Below are 18,708 nucleotides of genomic sequence, written 5' to 3' on the forward strand. Positions count from 1 at the left end.
GCTAATACTTTGTGCGTATTATTAAGTCATTGTTAACTTCTTCAAAAATGCTGTCCCACCTCACGTGATTGTTCCGACTGGCTGTTGGTTGCTATGGCTACCAGAGGTGTGGGATAGGGTCTACTATGTAATTGCATCTTCTCTATCTGCATAAGTCAACCTTTGACCGAAATCATTTTTCTTGATTAATCGGATGGGACTTCTCGCTTTTTAAAATAGAAACCGTGCATGTTTTGAAGGCAAAGCGGCATCAATAGTGAAAAGGCCAAGGATTGCTGGAGGACAGATCTCAAACACTAAATCATGTGTTAACTTGGCACCGAGATGGCTGCAGGCTGGAATATGATCAGATTGTTCCCAAAATATCTCTCCAAGTCCTTTACTAGAATGGCTGAAAGAGCAAAATTGCAGAGCTGAAAGCATTGGGATGACAAAATGACAAAGTGGCTTTAGCTAAACGCAGTCTGGATTCTATGGGCCTTGCGCACTGAAGATTTAAATTAAGAAATGGCTGGAAGTACGGGAAGCACTAACAGTATTGTAACCAGGTGATCAAAGGGCTAGAATAAGGGTGGCCCGATGGCACAGTGGGTTAGCACTGCTGCCTCACAGTTCCAGGGACCTGGATTCGATTCCCGGCTTGGGTCACTGCCTATGCGGAGTCTGCACAGTCTCTCTGTGTCGGCGTGGGTTTCCTCCGGATGCCCCAGTTTCATATCACAGTCAAAAAGACAGGCTGGTTAGGTGCATTGGCCATGCCAAATTCTCCCTCAGTGTGCCCTAACAGGGGCCGGAGTGTGGCAACCAGGGGATTTTCACAGTAACTTCATTGCGATGTTAAGGTAATCCTACTTGCGATACCACTAAATTAAGGGTACGCAGACACAAGATTAAAAGACAGAGAAGAGGAGGAAAGCAAAGGCAAAATACCCATGGATGCTGGAATGTGAAGCAGAAACAGAAAATGCTGGAAGATCTCAACAGATCCAACAGTATCTGTGGAGAAAGAATAGACCCACTGTTTCCACTCAAAACCCCAACTCAAAATGTTAGCTCTATTCTCTCCCCACAGATGCTGTTGGACTGGTTGAGATTTTCCAGCAACTTTCTATTATTGTGTGAGAAGAGGTGGAATGCTCTTTTATACTGAGGGTTGTGAAAGAGTGGCATGAGTTAGCAGCGTTATTAACTGGGAAAGAGAGCATTAAGTTTGTAGATGATTGAATAAATCGAAACTGTAATATGGTGGGCCCCTAGGCTTTAGGGCAGCAGCTCGTATGGATTTATTCCTTATTCCCGCAATCATCTTCAAACTTCATGTTCTCTTTCTCAGTTAATAACACTGCTAATTGATGCCACTGTTCCACAACATCCTGCTTCTGAGTTGTAGGCCTGGATTTCCACCAAGTCGGGCTGACTTGGGAACCCTTTAAAAATGGCAGGTGGGTCTTGATTCCAAGACTCCCAACTCCATTTCCAGGATTGTGTGATTTTCAGCAGTGCTTTTAAGGGGTTCGGGCTGGTCCCTGATAAACCTGTGTCTGACACTCTCGATCTGATCAGCTCCATTATGGCTTACAGCCCCTCACAGGAGTTGCTAATTATAGTCCGCATGAGGGGACTTTTTGAAAGGCAAGTTCAGTTCATGCCAAGTGATCCCTCCCCCTATCCACCAACTATGGCCCTTCATTTTCCCTATGCCAAGCTCTGCCTTCCATCCACCCACTCTAGCCATTCATGGCCCCAATGCCAAGCTCCAGGATCTTTATGCCCATTGACCCACTGTGCACTTTCTCAAACCAATGAACACCTTCGTGTATAGAGCAATATTTAAAAAGCTGTAATCCATAGATCTCATTCTTCTGTGCTTCAAAAGAAAGTCTTGACCAAGTTAATAGAAGTGTCAATCATCCACGCCCTTTGTGGTTTCAAAAACCACAAACTCTTCAAACCACTTTACTTGTGTGAACAAACATAGTGATATTGACCATAGATATCCTGAATTGTCTATCAAGCAATATAGAACATAGAACATAGAACATTACAGCGCAGAACAGGACCTTCGGCCCACAATGTTGCGCCGACCAGTTAAAAAACAATGACCCTCTAACCTAAACCAAACCCTTTCCATCCATAAACCTATCCACGGATCTCTTAAACGCCCCCAAACTAGGCGCATTTACAACTGCAGCAGGCAGGGCATTCCAATCCCTCACCACCCTCTGGGTAAAGAACCTACCCCTGACATCCGTCCTATAACTACCACCCCTTAATTTAAAGCTATGCCCCCTCGTGCTAGCTTTCTCCATCCGAGGAAAAAGGCTATCACTGTCCACCCTATCCAAACCTCTAATCATCTTATATGTTTCAATAAGGTCCCCTCTTAGCCGCCTTCTTTCTAACGAAAACAACCTCAAATCTCTCAGTCTCTCCTCATAGGACCTCCCCTCCATACCAGGCAACATCGTGGTAAACCTCCTCTGCACCCTCTCCAAAGCCTCCACATCCTTCCTATAAAGTGGGGACCAGAACTGCACACAATACTCCAAGTGCGGACGCACCAGAGTTTTGTACAGTTGCAACATGACGCTGCGGCTCCTAAATTCAATCCCCCTACCAATAAACGCCAAGACACCGTATGCCTTCCTAACAACCCTATCTACTTGATTCCCAACTTTCAGGGATCTATGTACACATACACCTAGATCCCTCTGTTCATCCACACTATTCAGAGTCCTACCGTTAGCCCTATACTCTACACATCCATTATTCCTGCCAAAGTGAATTACCTCACACTTTTCCGCATTAAATTCCATCCTCCACCTCTCAGCCCAGCTCTGCAACTTGTCCAAGTCTCCCTGTAGACTAAGACACCCTTCCTCTGGGGTATTCTTGTATTGTAATAGCTATCTAGGCTTTCAGCTAAGACTTCTTCTGTATGCTTGGCTGAGAGATCAAACAGCTATTAGAATAATAGAACAGTTGTTCCCCAGAGGAAACATTATGAAATATCAAAAGATACAGATGATTGACATTTTTATTAGCATGCAGCTCAAGCTTTCTCTTTCAAGCAAAGGAAAGAGTCATCAATGGATTACATGTTTTCAAGGCTTTGTTTTCACACATCCCACTAAACATTAAAGTGTTCATTGGTTCTAGACAATGCATGGTGGGCCAATAGGCATAGAAATGCCAGAGTTTAATTAAATGAAGTTTGAGGCAATGAGAAGCCTGAGGAGGAGGGTGGAAGACAGAGCTTGGACTCAGAGGCATGATGGACCTGATTGCGGGGGGGGGGGGGGGGGATGTGCAGGGCATGACATAGGAGGCAAGAGGAGGCATGCAGGAGTGGCAGGAGGAATGAGATGGCATGGATGAGACATGTTGGAGAATGAAGAGGGGGTGAGTGGTGAGTGCAGGAGGGCCTGTGTTGTTTCATTGGAACAAAATTCCATGCACTGGGGCCACATGGTGGCACAGTGGTTAGCAATGCTGACTCACAGCGCCAGGGACCCGGGTTCGATTCCCAGCTTGGATATCTGTCTATGTGGAGTTTGCACGTTCTCCCCTTGTCCGTGTGGGTTTCCTCTGGGTGCTCCGGTTTCCTCCCATACTCTGAAAGATGTGCTGTTTAGGTGCACTGGCCATGCTAATTTCTCCCTCAGTGTACCTGAACAAGTGTCCGAGTGTGGTGACTAGGGGATTTTTACAGTAACTTCATTGCAGTGTTAATGTAAGCCTACTTGTGACACTAATAAACTTAAAATGTTTCCACTTTAAAACTTTAATCATCCTGCCTTGATGCCAGAGAGCCCCTGTAGCTACCTCCACACCTCTTTTCAGTGAACTATTTTCTCTCTCTCTGAGTTTAGTCCCCTATCTCTGAGGTTAGTTCCCTATCTCTGAGCTTAGTCCCCTACCTCTGAATTTAGATCCCTATCTCTGAGTTTAAATCTCTGTCTCTGAGTTTAGTTCTCTGTCTCTGAGTTTACTTCCCAATCTCTAAGTTTAATTCCCGATCTCTGAGTTTAGTTCCCTATCTCTGAGTTTAGTCCCCAATCTTGGAGTTTTATTCTCTCTCTCTGAATTTAGAACAAAGAACAAAGAAAATTACAGCAAAGGAATAGGTCCTTCAGCCGTCCAAACCTGCACCGACCGTGCTGCCCAACTTAACTAAAACCCCCTACCTTTCCGGGGACCACATCCCTCTACTTCCATCCTATTCATGTACTTGTCAAGATGCCCCTTAAAGGTCACTACCATATCCGCTTCCACTGCCTCCCCCGGCAACAAGGTCCAGGCGCCCACTACTCTGTGTAAAAAATCTGCCTTGTACATCTCCTTTAAACCTTGCCTATCACACCTTAAACCTATGCCCCCCCAGTAATTGACTCTTCTACCCTGAGAAAAAGCTTCTGACTATCCACTCTGTCCCTGCCTCTCATAATCTTACAGACTTCTATCAGGTCTCCCCTCAACCTCCATTGGTCCAGTGAGAACAAACCAAGTTTCTCCAACCTCTCCTCATAGCTAATGCCCTCCCAAGTACATGAGTAGGATGGAAATGGAGGGATATGGCCCCCGGAAGGGTAGAGGATTTTAGTTAAGTCAGCAACATCCTGATAAATCTTTTCTGTACCCTTTTCAAAGCCTCCACATCCTTCTGGTAGTGTGGCAACCAGAATTGAACACTATATTCTAAGTGCAGCCAAACTAAGGTTCTATAAAGCTACAACATGACTTGCCAATTTTTAAACTCAATGCCCCAGCCAATGAGGCAAGCATGCCGTATGCCTTCTTGACTACCTTCTCCACCTACATTGCCACTTTCAGTGACCCGTGTACCTGTACACCCAGATCCTTTGCCTATCAATACTCTTAAGGGTTCTGCCATTTACTGTATATTTCCTATCTGTATTAGACCTTCCAAAATGCATTACCTCACATTTGTCCGGATTAAACTCCATCTGCCATCTCTCCACCCAAGTCTCCAACTGATCTATATCCTCCTGTATCCTCTGATGGTCCTCATCATTATCCGTAAATCCACCAACCTTTTTGTCGTCCACAAACTTACTAATCAATCCAATTACATTTTCCTCCAAATTATTTATATATATATTACAAACAGCAAAGGTCCCAGCACTTAGTTCCCTATCTCTGAGTTTAATTCCCTCTCTCTGAATTAAGTCCCCTATCTCTGAGTTTAATTCCCTCTCTCTGAATTTAGTTCCCTATCTCTGAGTTTAGTTCCCTATCTCTGAGTTTAGTTTCCTATCTCTGAGTTTAGACCACTATCTCTGAATTTAGTTCCCTATCTCTGAGTTTAATTCCCTATCTCTGAGTTTAGTTCCCTACCTCTGAGTTTAGTTCCCTACCTCTGAGTTTAGTTTCCTATCTCTGAGTTTAGCTCCCTATTCTGAATTTAGTTCCCTACCTCTGAGCTTAATTCCCTATCTCTGAGTTTAGTTGCCTACCTCTGAGTTTAGTTTCCTATCTCTGAGCTTAGTTTCCTATCTCTGAGTTTAGTTCCCTATCTCTGAGTTTAGCTCCCTATCTCTGAATTTAGTTCTCTACCTCTGAGTTTAGTTTCCTATCTCTGAGTTTAGACCCCTATCTCTGAATTTAGTTCCCTATCTCTGAGTTTAGTTCCCTCTCTCTGAGTTTAGTTCCCTATCTCTGAGTTTAGTTTCCTATCTCTGACCTTAGCTCCCTATCTCTGAATTTAGTTCTCTATCTCCGAGTTTTGTTCTCTTTTTCTGAGTTTAGTCCCCTCTCTCTGAATTTAGTTCCCTATCTCTGAGTTTAATTCCATATCTCTGATTTTAGATCTCTCTCCCTCTGAGTTTAGTTCCCTATCTCTGAGTTTAGTTCCCTATCTCTGGACCATGGTCTGCAGGTCAATCATGTAAATGTGTGACGTTGGAACAAATTGCTCTGTTAGAATGGTTAATGCAGCTTAGGAACATACTGTGTACAGCTCCATTTATTTCCATTTGATACAAGAACTCTGCAGTCGAGCACAGCAAAATCTTCAACAGGCCTTGAAAAAATCAATGCTGAAAATTCCACTGTTTTCTTCAGTGTTGTCTGGTTAAATGAGACAAATTATAAACTTGAAGTTCTAATGCTTATATTGTTATCTCTATGGTTGATGAGCTACTGGCTACTATTTTTTATCCTCTGCATTATTTATGTACGATATATTCACAGGATAGTAAATGTAATGTCGTAGTTGCAATATCCATAGAATCCCTACAGTGCAGAAAGAGGCCTTACGGTCCATATAGTCTGTACCCTACTCTCCGAGAGATCATTTTACCCAGGTCCTATCTCCATAATCCCACATATTTATCCTACTAATCCCCTTGTCTATGGACAATAAGGGGCAGTTTATCACGGCCAATCCACCTAACCCGCACATCTTTGGATGTAGAAGGAAACCGGAGCATCCAGAAGAAACCCACACAGTCACAAGGAGAATGTGCACAGACAGAGGCTGGAATAGAACCCGGGTCCCTGGTGCTGTGAGGCAGCAGTGCTAACCACTGTGCCACGGGGCTGGTTTTGGCTGCGTGCCAAATTCTCTGCCGTCACTTGCAGGTGCAGCAGGGCATGATCAACTGGAAAATTTTCTTTCTACATCCTGAACTCCCTGATCTCTCAAGTGAGTAAAATCTATTACATGGTTCTGAATAGATAGATCCACCAAGGACACCAGTTCAATTCGAGACTGCAATATCCGTGAAGTCACACCTCAGGTTGACGGGATGAATAAAGTGACGTTCATTAATGGTTTAATAACTTTTTCTTTATTTGCTCGCAGGACATTGGTGTTGTTGATAAGGCCAGTATTTATTACCCATCCATAGTTCTCTTGCTGGTGGCACAGTGGTTAGCACTGCTGCCTTATAGCACCAGAGACCCAGGTTCAATTCCAGCCTTGGGTGACCATCTGTGCAGAATCTGCACCTTGTCCCCATGTCTGTGTGGGTTTCCTCCGAGTGCTCCAGTTTCCTCCCACACTCCAAAGACGTGCCGGTTTGGTGCACTGGCTATGCTAAATTCTCCCTCAGTGTACCCGAACAGGCGCTGGAGTGTGGCGACTGGGGGATTTTCACAACTTCATTGCAGTGTTAATGTAAGTCTATTTGTGACGAATAAGAAAACTTTAAGCAGGTGATGACCCGCCTTCTTGAACCACGTGTTCTATATGTACACTCAGTGCTTTAGGAAGGGAGTTGCAGCTCTTCAATTGTGACGGTAAAGGGTCTGCAATTTAATTTCAAGTCAGGATAATGTGTGACTTAGATGGAAATTTGTCGGCAATTTGCTGCAGTGCATCTTTCGGACGAGACATACTGCTGCCAGTGTGCACCAGTAGCGCAGGGATGGAATTCCCTTTCAATTCTGTTATACAATGTTCTTATCTGATGAGGTTTCAGCTGTGATGATACTATCTAAGCACAACTAGGTTCATAGAATGAGGAGTGGCGAGTTTATTAAGGTCCATAGAATCATAGAAATGTTATGGTGCTGAAAGAGGCCATTCAGCCCATCAGGCAGGATTTTACGCTCTGGTACATCCCAAAACCACAAAATACCGCCCAAGGTCAGCGAACTTTCCCATGGTCCATCCCTTATCCAAACCAATTCTCATGATGGGCGGGGCAGTAAAATTCCAGCCATTTTGTCAGGCGCTGGAGAACTAGGGGGCTTTTCGCAGTAACTTCATAATGTAATCCGACTTGTGGATACCAATAAATAAACTAAACTAAAGGTGCACAGACACAAGCTTAAATGACAGAAAAGAGGAGAAAAGCAAAGGCAAAGTATCGCGGATGCTGGAATCTGAAACAAAAAAAGAAATTGCTGGAATATCTCAGCAGAACTGATAGTATCGGTGCAGAGAGAATAGCGGCTCAAAACATTGGCTCTGTTCTCTCTCATAAATGTATAAATTTTAAGCTTTAAGACCACATGACAACAAAGTATGCTGAGAGATAGTCTATTTGAAGCATCATGATAAGGCTTGTACTGTTCGTAGTCAGTGTAATTAATAGTAATTAAAAGGTAAAGTTTACAACATTCTTGCTTCTGGCAGTCTCAAGCAGTCTCTGGCAAAGGCGGCCACATCCAACAATGATAACGGACATTTACTTTTTAAATTTCTAAAGGCAGTATGATGGGAAGGGCTGAATTCTGACTGACCTGCATCTGGAGTTTCTCCACCTCCAGCTTGTTGCTGCTTTGACCCGAGTCCTGCATTGTACCCAGCAGCAGCTGAGCATCAGCCAGAAGAGCGTTCTTCCGTCGCAAATCCCTACGCAGCCTCTTCTCCACGTCAAAATCTCGATGGCCTATCTGGATCAGGAGAGTTTTATGTTTAGTCAAAATTATTATCTTTTTATTTTAACGAAGCAGTTTGAATTTCATAGAATAAAGTCCCCACTGTGCAGAAGGAGACCATTCAGCCCCTCCAACCTGCACCGACAACAATCCCATCCAGGCCCTCTCCCCGTAATCCCACATATTAACCCTGTCACTCTCCCTGACACTAAGGGCCAATCCACCTCGTCTGATTTCATTTGATTTATTATTGTCACAGATATTAGTGTACTGTGAAAAGTATTGTTTCTTGCACTCTACAGGCAAAGCATACCGATCATAAAGTACAAAGGGGAGAAGGAGAGACTGCAGAATGTGAAGTTACAGTGATAGCTGGGGTGTAAAGAAAGATCAACTTAATATAAGGAAGGTCCCTTCAAAAATCTGACACCTGCACCTTTGGACTGTGGGAGGAAACCGGATCAACTGGGCCAGTGGGTCGATGGAGTTAAATTTAGATGAATGCGAGGTGATACATTTTGGTAGATCGAATCAGGGCAGGACTTAGTCAGTTAATGGTTGGGTGTTGGGGAGAGTCATTGAACAAATAGATCTAGGGGTACAGGTTCAAACCTCCTTGAAAGTGGAGTCACAAGTGGGTGAAGAAGGCATTCGGCATGCTTGGTTTCATTGGTCAGAACATTAAATACAAGAGTTGGGACATCCTGTTGAAGTTGTACAAGACATTGGTAAGGCCACACTTGGAATACTGTGTACAGTTTTGGTCACGCTATTATAGAAAGGATATTATTAAACTAGAAAGAGTGCAGAAAAGATTTACTAGGATGCTACCGGGACTTGATGGTTTGAGTTACAAGGAGAGGATGGATAGACTGGGACTTTTTTCCCTGGAGGGAGGAGGCTCTGGGGTGATCTTATAGAAGTCTATAAAATAATGAGGGGAGTAGATCAGCTAGATAGTCAATATATTTTCCCAAAGATAGGGGAGTCTAAAACTAGACGGCATAGGTTTAAGCTGAGTGGGGAGAGATACCAAAAGCTTTAGAGGGGCAATTTTTTCACAAAGGGTAGTGAGTGTCTAGAATGAACTGCCAGAGGCATTAGTCATGGTGGATACAATTTTGTCTTTTAAAAAGCATTTAGACAGTTGGTAAGATAGGTAAGGAGGGATATGGACAATTGGGCCTCGCTTAGTTGTTAAAAGCTGGGTAGCATGGACAAGTTGGGTTGTAGGGCCTGTTTCCATGCTGTAAACTTCTATAATGCTATGACTCTTAGCCAGAGGAAACCCACGCAGGCACAAGGATAATATGCAAGCTCTACAAAGCCAGAATCGAACCCAGGTCCCTGGCGCCGTGAGGCAGCAGTGCTAACCACTGTGCCGCCCCTGCTGCTGTGATTTCCCAAATCATGGTGAGATTGGAGTGGGGAGTTAATGTGGACAATCTCCTTTTGTCCCTCTTTGTTGAAAGAGAGTCTCATCATTGATTGTTGTACCCATCAAAAGGTCATCATTTTTCGTTTATGTTCTGACCCTGTCATGCACGGTCAACATGCCTTCTTCTAATCTGAAGGCCAGATCAGAGAATAGAACTTAACTCAACACTGTCCCACAATGTTTTCAATTTATTTATTAGTGTCACTTACATTAACACCACAATGAAGTTACTGTGAAAATCCCCTAGTTGCCACACTCCGGTGCCTGTTCGGGTACACTGAGGGAGAATTTAGCATGGCCAATGCACTCCAACCAGCACGTCCATCAGACTGTGGGAGGAAACCACAGCACCCGGAGGAAACCCATGTAGATGCAGAGGGAACATGCAAACACCACAACGACAGTGACCCAAGCCCAGAATTGAACCCAGGTCCCTGGCGCTGTGAGGCAGCAGCGCCAACCACTGTGCCTTCGTTCCGCTCTAATTCAAGCTCTACTTCTGACACCAATAAATAAACTTTAAAACTTTAAACATTTGTCTATTAAGGGAAACTAGTGCATTTGTTTTCCCCCAATTAAAATTTATCACGCTGGTTCAGGAATAAAATTATTCTAACAATTCTATCCAAATTACATAGGAGGCTGGTTCCAGCTGAGCACTTTGTTTCAGAATAAATCGTGGACACGGCGGCATCTGTTTTCTACTGCAGTGAATTGTGGATGAGATGCTGTTTTTTGCAAACTACTGCTCTCTGCTGCTTGCCGCAGAATGTTCAGGTATCACTGAACGCGTTAGCTCGGGGTCCCACTGCTTAGCGGGGACCTGACAGGTACACAAGGGATAGCCCAGGGTTTAGTTTGCAGATTCTGCTGTGTCAGCTCAACTCAGCCAAGGGCAGCTGCACCCTGACCATTGGTCTCAACATGGCTGATCTTGACTGAGGGCAGTGGGAGCGGGGTTGGGGGGGGGGCGTTGGTGCGAGGTGTGGAGGGTAAAGGGTAGAGGGGTAAGATCCTCCATGGTTATACTTCTGCTTACTGCTACAGTGACCATATGAAACATGTACGTGGATGTAACACCCTTGAGCCAAAGACCCTGACGCCACTCACTGTCTGGACTCAAACACAAAGAATAGCTGCATGGAACCTGGGACCAGAAACCTAAACCTTCAGATGAAAATTGAATGTTTAATATTTGATTGAAAAAGGTGCAAAGTTAAATTGTCAGAAGGCCTGGTGCATAGTTTGAGCTGATGGACATGCCTGGAAATGGCTTCCCAGTCACCAGATAGACATCCTACACAGCTGGTTCACCAGTACTCCCTTACAGATGTAACCATCCACCATGGTGGGATTCAAGCCTGTAATCCCAGAGCATTGCTCTAAGTTTGCGGTTTACCGGTTCAGTGACCTATACTGCTCGGCTGCAGGAAGAATCTAAATGCATTGCCACTCAATCAACCATCACAATTAAACCATATATTGGTTTCAGTTGAAAAGGTTGTGTATCTATATGTGTGCTAATCTCTATCCGGAATGTTTAATGGTTCATTCTCTTCTTTGCCCAATTATCTCTACCCTGTCTGAGTTTTCTTGACTTTACTAATTCATGAATTTACATAGGATTACAAAGGGCAGAAGCACAGCACCAGGCCATTTTCTCCATCTGGTCTATGCTAGAGTTTAGTCCTCCCCATTGCTCCCCAAATTTATTATCATGATCCTCTATTCCCATCTCCCTCATTTGCTTGTCCAGCTTCCTCTGAACTACATCCCATATGGCTCACTTCAACCTCTCCCTGTAGTAGCGCATTCCACATTCTCAACACTATGGGTGGCACAGTAGTTAGCACTGCTGCCTCACAGCGCCAGGGACCGGGGTTCAATTCCAACCTTGGGTCACTGTCTGTGTGGAGTTTGCACATTCTTCCCGTATCTGCGTGGGTTTCCTCCGGGTGCTCCAATTTCCTCCCACAGTGCAAAGATGTGCAGGTTAAGGTGATTGGGCATGATAACTTGTACCTTAATGTCAGGGAACTTGCAGAGGGTGAAGGGCCTGTATGGGATTGTGATTGGTGCAGACTTGATGGGCCAAATGGCCTCTTTCTGTATTGTAGAGATTCTATGACCATTTGATTGATTATCTGGCGAAGAACTTTCTTCTGAATTCCTCATTGGATTTCTTGGTGACTACCTTATATTGATGGCCTCCAACTATGATCTTGCCCCCAACAGGAAATATTCTCTCTCTATTTACTTTATCAGAACATTTCATGGTTTTTAAGACCTCAATTAATTCTCATTATTGAAGAGAAAAGAGACCCAGCCTGTGAATCCTTTCCTGACATGTATACCAACAATTTCTGCCATGATTCTTGTAAGTTTGTATGACTTCCAGTGGGAACTGAGCTGCTTCAGTGTGAGTTCAATGACGTTTCCATCGCACCGGTTTACAATCTCCATCTGAGAAGAAATTAGATATAGCTCTTGGGGCTACACCTGAAGCACTGACCTGTTCACAGAGAGTTCCAACCAAGCTCTCCAAGTCCTGTCTGTCATGAAGGACCAGCTGTCGTTCTTCAAACTCCTGCTCCAGCTGCATCTCCAACTGACGGAGCTGTGGGAAAGAGAAAGAACCCTCCAAACATCAGAGAGGTTAAGGCACCAACAGCACTTTAACCTAATCACCTGAAGAGCATCAAAAATGACTCACAAATCAACTAGATTCAGCCCATCGACTCATATCAACAACCAGACAAGCCTTCTGAAGAGGGGGAACATTGGGGGGAGAGTGGGTGAGGTATCATCCTTACCTCATTGAATGGCTTTCCTGGCAAGGACCTGGTTAATTGTCCAGTGCTGGGAATAATCCTCTCTCAGTCCCACAGCCAGCTGGAGTGAGTTCACCACTTGCTTTTAACCCCAGTTAGCAGGGTTTCCGCTCTCCATTTAGCCCGTTAGTTCAGTTTCTCACGCCCAGATACTGCTGATTATTTCCAGAATTTTCTGCTTTCAGTTTGGTTCTCCAGTACTCTGTATCACCACCAATAGACCCCTTCATCCCCACATCACCACCCCCCACCCCACCTCCACCACCCCTGCCATTCCTCCCCCCCCACCCCCACCACCACCTCGCCACCCCTCCCCCCACCTCCACCACACTCCCAACACCCCCCCATCTCCACCATACCCCCACCAACACCCCCATTCCCCCCACCTCCACCACACCCCCACCAACACCCCCGTTCCCCCCACCTCCACCACACCCCCACCAACACCCCTGTTCCCCCCACCTCCACCACACCCCCACCACCCTCCCCGTACCCCCCCACCTCCACCACTCCCCCGTGTGCCCCCCATCTCCACCACACCCCCACCACCCTCCCCGTACCCCCACCCACCTCCACCACACCCCCACCACCTTCCCCGTACCCCCCCACCTCTACCACTCCCCCGTGTGCCCCCCACCTCCACCACACCCCCACCACCCTCCCCGTACCCCCCCCACCTCCACCACTCCCCCGTGTGCCCCCCATCTCCACCACACCCCCCACCACTCCCCCGTGTGCCCCCCACCTCCACCACACCCCCACCAACACCCCCGTTCCCCCCACCTCCACCACACCCCCACCACCTACCCCGCGCCCCCCACCTCCACCAGACTCCCACAACCCCCCACCTCCACCACACTCCCACCATCCCACTCCCCCTCCCCTTCCCCTTCCCCCCTCCATCCAAATTCCACACAGCGCTTTGTGTTGTCCAGGTTATGGGAGAGTACAATCCTGCACCTGGACAGAAAGGAGTTGTTCCCTCACCTGCAAGATTCCTGACAAACTCAGTAATGTCATTATGGGTTGGACATACGTGTGGACATAAAGAAGAGGCCAATAGATCTACAAACATGTCACTAAGACAAGGAAGTTGACATAGAAACTAGAAGCAGGAGTAGGCCATTCGGCCCTCCGAGCCTGCCCCACCATTCATTTTGATCACAGTTGATCATTGAGTTCAATATCCTGATACCCGCTTCCCCCCTATCACTTGATCCCTTTAGCCCCAAGAGCTACATCTAAGTTCTTCTTGAAATCATAGAATTCTACAGTGCAGAAGAAGGCCATTCAGCCCATCGAGTCTGCACCAACAACAAACCCACCCAGGTCCTATCCTCATAACCTGAACTATTTATCCTAGCTAGTACCCATAACACTAAGGGGCAATTTAGCATGGCCAATCAACCTAACCCACACATCTTTGGATTGTGGGAGGAAACTGGAGCACCCAGAGGAAACTCATGCAGACATGGGGAGAACGTGCAAACTCCACACAGGCAGTGATCCAAGGCTGGAATTGAACCCAGGTCCCTGACACTGTGAGGCAGCAGTGCTAACCACTGTGCCACCGTGCTGCCCGTAGGAGCAATCTTTATCTAATTCAAATACACATCCCAAAGGGTAGGTTACATCTGTGGAAAACATTTTTCGTGTTCACCAAAGGGGAAATTTTGAGAGGCTCTGCCTCTTATTTGGATTCTTCATCTCAAAGAATCACTTACACTCCTTTATGTTGGCAGCTTTTACTCAGCTAATAATATATCCTGTGAAGAGGTTTCAGAGGTTTTAGCATTGACCAGAAGCTGAACTAGACCAGCCTACATGTATTGAGGCCACAGCAGCAGGCCAGAGGCTGGGAATTCTGCAGTGAGTAACTCACCTCCTGAATCCCCAAAGACTGACCGCCTACAAGGCAGGTGGGTGATGGAATATTCTCCAGTTGCCTGGGTAAGTGCAGCTCCAATAAATTGACACCAGCCAGGCTAAGGATTCCACTTGATCTACACTCCATTCACCTTTTACATTCAAGCCCTCCATCACCAGCACACAGTGGAAGGAATGTCTACCATCTACAAGATACATTGCAGCAGCTTCCCAAGACTCCTTCAACAGTACCTTCCAAATTCAACCATGTCTATTAGCTAGAAGGATAAGGGCAGCAGACGGATATAAACCATCACTTGCAAGTTCCCCTCCTAGTCATACACTATCCTGATTTTGGAATTTTATGGCCATTCCTTCACTGTTGCTGAGCCCAAAAAGCTGGAACTCTCTACCTAACGTCCCAAGGTCTCATGGGATGAGTAACAAATGCTTGCCTTGCCAGTGGCATTCACATGCATAGAAACATACACAAAAAATATAAACATGAGTAGGCCATTTGGCCCTTCGAGCCTGCTCTGCCATTCATCCTGATCGTGGTTGATCCTACATTCCCCTCAATAATCTTGACTCCTTTAGCCCCAAGAGCGATATCTAATTTCTTCTTGAAATCAGACAGCATTTTGGCCTCAACTACTTTCTGTGGGAGTGAATTCCACAGACTCACCACCCTCTGGGAGAAGAAATTTCTCCTCACCTCAGTCCTAAAAGGTTTACCCCTTATCCTCAAATTATGACCCCTAGTTCTGGACTCCTCCACCATTGGCAACATTCTTTCTAAATCTACCCTGTCTAACCCTGTTAGAATTTTATAAGTTTGTGTGAAATTCCTCCCCCAACTCTTCTAAACTCCAGTGACTATAATCCTCACCGACTCAATCTCCCCTCATATGACAGACCTGCCATCCCAGGAATCAGCCTGGTAAAGTCTTCGCTGTACACCCTTTATAGCAAGGACATCCTTCCTCAGGTAAGGACACCAAAACTCCACACAATATTCTACACCAATGCCCTGTACAATTGTAGTAAAACATCCCAATTCCTGTACTCAAACCCTCTCACTATGAAGGCCAACATACCTTTTGCCTTCTTTACTGTCTGCTGTACTTGTGTGCTTATATTGTTGACTGATGCACAAGGACCCCAAGGTCCCACCTCTCTCAATTTACACCCATTCAAGTAATAATCTGTCTTCCCATTATTGCTACCAAAGTGGATAACCTCACATTTATCCACATTTTACTGCAGCTGTCATGCAGAAGCCCACAGAGACAGCTTGTCCAAATCACATTGAAGTATCTCTGCATCCTCCTGACAGCTCACCCTCCCACCCAACTTTGTATCATCTGCAGATTTGGAGAGAATACATTTAGTTCACATTCACATCCTATGAAAGAAAAATATCTCTGTGAGTTTGTGACGGATGTGCTCTCTGGATAAATAATGTACCACAGTGTACAGGAGGAATCTGGTACACAATGCAATCACACAGCACAGTGAGGATCATACCCTTCTCTGGCAGGACTTGCGAACGTCATCCAGCTCTTCCTCCTTGTCCTCCAGCTCCTTCAGGTGAATCTCCTTCATCCGCTCCAGCTCAATTTCCAAACGCAGATGTGTCTGAATGCAGGGATAGGAAGAGGAGGAGAGTGTGAGAGAGCGAGAGGGAGCAAGAGGGAAAGGTAGGGCAGTGGGAGAAGACACGTAGAAGGATAGAGAGAGAGAGAAAAAGAAGGAGCCAGAGAGGAATGAGAGGTGACAGGGGGGCAGATGGAGGGAGAAGAAAACTGAAGGACGGGAAAGGTGACAAAACAGATGGAGGCAGAGGGAATCAAAGGGACTGAGAATGAATAATTAATATTCAGAAACAGTAACAGCAAAGTTAAAAAGAATGAAAATAAGATAGACAATAAGTGAAAAGATGGCTGGGACATGAAACAGAGAGAGATAGAAATAAACTGGAGAATGATAACAAAACAGAGAGGTAATATAGACTGTTAAAAATGCAGGCAAGTGATCAGTAAATGCGCTGCAACATAGTCATCCACTTGTCCCAGACTGAAGTGCTTTTATTGTCCCTCCTGATGCCCCACCAGCTCCCCCCGCTCACCCCCCCCCCCCCACCCCACCCCAACTAATTGAGGCAGCACGGTGGCACAGTTGTTAGCACTGCTGCCTCACAGCACCAGGGACCTCGGTTCAGCCTCGTGTCACTGTCTGTGTGGAGTTTGCACATTCTCCCCGTGTCTGCATGGGTTTTCTCTGGATGCTCCGGTTACCTCCCACAGTCCAAAGATGCGTGGGTTAGGTTGATTGACCATGCTAAATAAACCTAGTGTCAGAGGAATTAGCAGAGTCAATTTGAGGGGTTATGGGAATAGGGTCTGGGTGGGATTGTGTTCGGTGCAGACTCGATGGGCCAAATGACCTCCTATTGCACTGTGGGGTTCTATGGTTCTAACCTATCTCCTGAAAGTGTAGTGTCTGTACTGGGGGCCAAACAGGAACTAAGATCTCTCGGCAAGTGGTCAGATTCCCATGTGAAGGTAGATTGGGCAATAGTCAATCCTCCAGGGTTGGAGATAAGGGAGGGAGAGTTTAAAAGGGGGACTCTGTGTGGATTGGATCCAGTTATATTGAATATCAATCCCATTGTTTGTACGGAGAGGTGTGAGAGACTGAATAGCCGACTCCTGCTCCTACGTTCCTAATAAAAACCTGCATCCGACGTTTAAGTTGCTCAGTGACAATAATTTTCAGCATTTCAGTGTAATAGTGCATGAACTTAAAATAGATCAAACCAGACATCAGCCAATGCACATTTTCAAAAATGCAATTTGGACACTGAATGTAATTTTTAAAATTCATTTATAGGATGTGGCCATAGTTGGCTAGGCTATTCCTAATTGCCCTCGAGGAGGCGGTGTTTAAGTTTTTAAAGTTTACTTATTACGGTCCCAAGTAGGCTTACATTAACACTGCATTGAAGCTACTGTGAAAATCCCCTAGTTGCCACACTCCAGCGCCTGTTCGTGTACACTGAAGGAGAATTTAGCATGGCCAATACACCTAACCAGCACGTCTCTTGGACTGTAGGAGGAAATCGGAACACTCAGAGGAAACCCACGCAGATACTGGGAGAACATGCAGAATCTGCACAGGCAGTGATTCAAGCTGGGAATTGAACCCGAGTACCTGTGAGGCAGCAGCGCTAACCACTGCACCAAAGTGTCAAAGGCCAAATAAGGATCGCGCCTGATTTCATGGATCTTGCAATGTTACAAGAACCAGATTTCCTGTATGATCAGCCTCTGGCTGGAATTGGGACTTTCCAATGAGCAATGAGGAAATGAGGCTGACTAATTTATTCAGCTTTATTATAATTGTAATTTGTTTAGTGAACCTGGTGCTCAGTCGTCTGGGCTTGCCGGCTTTTATGATATCTCTGGGAGAGTTTCTCTCCAGTGATGAAAACTCCTGTTCCTCATGAACAGTCGTGTTGGCCTTGTCGGTAGAACTGGAGGCCATTGACGCCCCCGAGGGGGCCAAGGGCAAAGAGGGTTGCCCCTTAGGCAGTGCCAGCCTGGTAATGCCACCCTGGCACTGCCCACCAGTAGTTCCAGGGGGCAGAGCCTATGGGGGTGGGACATATACGGTAGGGCCCCTATGGGATGGGGCCTATGCGGGTGGGACCTATGGAGGTAGAGCCTATGGAGCAGTGCCTGAAGTGATGGGGCTTGTGGGACAGGGCCTGAGGGAGAGGGACCTGAAGAGGGTGGGGACGGAAGGGGGGCAGGACCTGAAGGGGAAGCCCAATCGCAGAGGGAGGGGGAGTGCCTGCTGCCACTCTGCCTGTGATCAGACCCGGGGGGGGGGGGGGGGTGGGGTTGGTGATTGCTGTGTTGAGGCTGCCTGCAGCTGCAGGGGCCTGACAGCTCTCTCTCTGTCTGTCAGACTCTTGCTGTTGAAAGTGCACATGTGCAGAATCCGAGGTCTGTGTGTGCGCAATAGCTCCCTCTGCAGGGTGGCTGGTGAATTAAGCCTAGCCCACCACCTGCAGCAGCTAGAAACAGTCTAGCCCAATTTTTAACATCTAAGTACGTAAGATTGGGCAAGAAAACTCAACCAACAAAGGAATCAGGAACTCTCCCATTTTCACATCAGCTGGCCACTAAGAATCATTCTCATATAATTCCGTTCTATAAG

At 46.1% G+C, this 18,708-nt stretch overlaps 1 protein-coding gene across 3 annotated transcripts in view; it reads right to left on the reverse strand.

The window, feature by feature from the left end:
- LOC145355752 (unconventional myosin-XVIIIb-like) overlaps positions 1 to 18,708 on the reverse strand; it is a 344,749-nt gene that overhangs the window by 91,550 nt on the left and 234,491 nt on the right. For all 3 annotated transcript variants that reach the window (XM_080208083.1, XM_080208085.1, XM_080208084.1), the window contains 3 exons: positions 16,012 to 16,122; positions 12,300 to 12,404; positions 8,212 to 8,364 (listed from right to left, as the gene is read on the reverse strand). In XM_080208083.1, coding sequence (XP_080064209.1) covers positions 8,212 to 8,364; positions 12,300 to 12,404; positions 16,012 to 16,122 — 369 coding nt within the window. The remainder of the gene's footprint in view (positions 1 to 8,211; positions 8,365 to 12,299; positions 12,405 to 16,011; positions 16,123 to 18,708) is intronic.

This window comes from Carcharhinus amblyrhynchos, chromosome 20 (assembly GCF_965287045.1).
Source record: "Carcharhinus amblyrhynchos chromosome 20, sCarAmb.v2.hapA, whole genome shotgun sequence".
NCBI classification, from domain to species: domain Eukaryota; kingdom Metazoa; phylum Chordata; class Chondrichthyes; order Carcharhiniformes; family Carcharhinidae; genus Carcharhinus; species Carcharhinus amblyrhynchos.